This window comes from Frankliniella occidentalis, unplaced genomic scaffold, assembly GCF_000697945.3.
Source record: "Frankliniella occidentalis isolate FOCC.00 unplaced genomic scaffold, Focc_3.1 Scaffold42, whole genome shotgun sequence".
Taxonomy (NCBI): Eukaryota; Metazoa; Arthropoda; class Insecta; order Thysanoptera; family Thripidae; genus Frankliniella; species Frankliniella occidentalis.
Window position 1 is genome coordinate 1,503,400 of NW_026267172.1, and position 2,815 is coordinate 1,506,214.

Below are 2,815 nucleotides of genomic sequence, written 5' to 3' on the forward strand. Positions count from 1 at the left end.
AGAGCAGTAAAAGTGTGTGTTATTTATATTTCTTACTGTTATTTGAGCATGTAGTCGTGATTATAACCAGCATTGCAGTTAAAATACATACATAACTATAGTTTCGCAACTCCAGTTAGGCAAGTACAGTTTCAAATGCAGTTTTTCTGTACTCCTTTCCACCCGGGTACGTTTCTTTTCGTACAAATTTGTGCGCAAAATTGCATGATTTTATACAAATGAATGCACAAAAATGTTCAAATCAACGCAGAAAAGAGTGCAAAAGAATGATTGCTTGAATTCGTACAAATTAAAGATACAAAAACTATATTCAATATTATTATAGAAGGCGGGGTCCCCCGCCCGCAGCCCAGGGCCCAGCACCTCCAGAGGCGCGACCGGAGCGCGAGATGGATGTGGATGATGTCAGCGGGACCGGACCCACTGAGCGGCAGCAGGACAAGGCGGCCCTGCTCGCTGAAGCGCCGGGGGTGAGTGTGCGGCCGGACCACGGCGACCAGCCTCGCGGGCGGCACGGGCCGAGGAGCGGCGAGGCTCAGCGGCAGCCAGTCGCTGTGGCTCAGTCTGTCGCGCCCCCCTGACTGTGACAGCCCCTGAGAGTGACTCTGTTCTGCCGCAGGTGACCCGGCTGGCCAGGGTGTGGTGCGACGAGGACCCCGCCTGGAGCCTCCAGCTGCTGCAGCGCGCCGCGCCCACGCTGGAGCGGCTGGGTGTGGGCTGCGCCCTCGAGGCCCACCTGCGCGCGGTGCTCGCCATGCCGCGGCTGAGGAGGCTGGAGGTGATTTGTGATGATGGCCTGGTCGCCCAGCCCCCCGAGCTGCCCGCTCTGCCGCCGGGACACGCCGGCCTGCAGTGGCTCAGGGTGTTGTACCTCCCCCGCGCCACGTTACAGTCCCTGCTGCGGGCGCACGGCGGCACGCTGGAGGAGCTGGAGCTGGTGGTGGGCACGGCGGGGAGTGATGGGTGGCCACACAGCTGCGGCGACCTGCACTCGCTGCTGCAGCAGAGCGGGCTGCGGGCGCTCAAGACGCTCGTGCTGTGGAGGGAATCGGGCTGCAGCCACGAGCCAGCCGCCTGCTGGGAGCAGCAAGTCGATGTGTTTCGAGTGCTGCCCGGGGTCAAGGTGCTCTGCGACGACTGTCACACCATAGAGGTGTATAGGGAAGAGGTCTAGGGGCGCAGCGCGCAGCGCAGGCCGGACTGAACACTGTTACGTGTGCAGGAAGCCATTCTGCCATCTGACGGGGGGTTACATCGATGATGAATGGGGAGTGGGAAGAGAGGGAGCGAGGGGCATAATTAATCACGAGATTAATTACGTGTACAGATAAACGCATTTTTACTACATTTCAATAAACTGCGTTTTCGGGCCACCCTTCTTTTTAGCCCGCCCTTCTGCTTTGAAAAAGCTATCCAGCGGGCTTATGCAAACGACCTCGTGTGTGTCTGTCTGTGTGTCTGTCTGTCTGTCTGTGTGTCTGTCTGTCTGTTCCACTAGAAGGAGATGTGCTAGAGACTTGAAATTTTCAGGGTATCTTAAGGTCCACTTCTAGAGAACGAAACGCCTACGGCAAATCCTGGCAACCACCCTTAAGGGTGTGAATGGGGGTATGCAAGGTTCAAAAATTCTTCGAAAAAGTAATTTTTTTTATGTTCTTCTATGGGGTAACTCGTCAAAGTAGAGGCCTACGGAAGAAAATTTCGTCCGTTTTGCTCTATCTCTAACCGTTTAGGTGCTAGAGGGTCTTTTTTTTGACGAAAATAAGCTAAAAATTGCCATAGTTAACAATAAGTTGTAGTAAAAGGCCTAAAAACCGCAAAATAGAAAGGAAACTCTCCCCCCACCACCCAAAAACGTTTTCTAAGCAGAAGGGTGGGTTGTAGTCGCGGTGCTTCACCGTTACATCCCTTTCTCGAGGCTTCGGGGCAAACTCAAACACGACGGGTTTAAGCGGGCCGAAGGCCCGCTTAATCATTCGACCATGTTCTTCAGCAAATCGTGTGACAGAAATGGTCGGGCCGCAGGCCCGACCATCGCCGCCGGCAGGCCAAGCAGGCCCGGCCGCTGCCGAACGGAGTTGCCGGCGGAGCGAAGCGGAGCCCTACAGTGCAAGGCGGCGCGGAGCCCCTTACGGCGGCGGGGCGGGCCACCCGCTCGCGCGCGTGCCGGCGGGAGGCCTACCCGGGGCCCCGGGGCGTGTTCGTACGTACAGGGAGTAAATGTGTGAATTCAGGGGGCGGCAACGGCTCGGAAAGCGCCGTACCCACGTAGACAGCTGTAGACAGCTGTGTCATACCTACGCCGTACACGACCTAGCTCGAAAAGGATGGCTTTTCGAAAAATGTGTCATGACAGTAAATGAAGCCAATGAACCGCCGATGTACTGAGCTATCATTTTTGAAACTCGACGCCGAAGTTTACATTTTTGATTGTATCTCTGCAACCGTTGGTCCGAATTTCAAAAATGATAGCTCAGTACATCTGTCGGTTCCTGGGCTTCATTTACTGTCATGACACATTTTTCGAAAAGCCATCCTTTTCGAGCTAGGTCGTGTACGGTGTAGGTATGACACAGCTGTCTACCGCATGGGTACGGCGCTTTTCGGGCCGTTGCTGCCCCCTGAATTCACACACTTTTGCCTCCATGTGTGCGAAATGGCGCTCAAACGCACCTACAAGCGTGCGACATTCACACGCTTGGGTTTCCGGCAGCACTGCCGCCAACACGGGGCCACACGGGGCGGCAGCACAGTGCAGCAGGCGAGGCAGGGCGACAGTCAACAACTTCCCCTTTTTTCTCTTTTCGCCCAAAAC

General features: G+C 55.5%; 2 protein-coding genes across 2 annotated transcripts in view; one reads left to right on the forward strand and one right to left on the reverse strand.

The window, feature by feature from the left end:
- LOC113217498 (ceramide kinase) overlaps window positions 1–2,815 on the reverse strand; it is an 81,735-nt gene that overhangs the window by 37,171 nt on the left and 41,749 nt on the right. The gene's annotated exons all lie outside the window — the stretch shown is intronic.
- On the forward strand, window positions 177–1,385 carry LOC113217027 (uncharacterized). The gene is made up of 2 exons (XM_026436866.2): window positions 177–470; window positions 620–1,385. The coding sequence occupies exons 1-2, from the start codon at window positions 390–392 to the stop codon at window positions 1,172–1,174; spliced, it is 636 nt and encodes a 211-aa protein (XP_026292651.2). The 5' UTR covers window positions 177–389; the 3' UTR covers window positions 1,175–1,385.

What these genes read in the sequence shown, in the direction of transcription:
- LOC113217027 (XM_026436866.2), top strand. Translation starts at nt 390, where the DNA reads ATGGATGTGGATGATGTCAGCGGGACCGGACCCACTGAGCGGCAGCAG. An exon ending in TGCTCGCTGAAGCGCCGGGG is followed by an intron (nt 471 to 619) that starts GTGAGTGTGCGG and finishes GTTCTGCCGCAG; the next exon opens with GTGACCCGGCTGGCCAGGGT.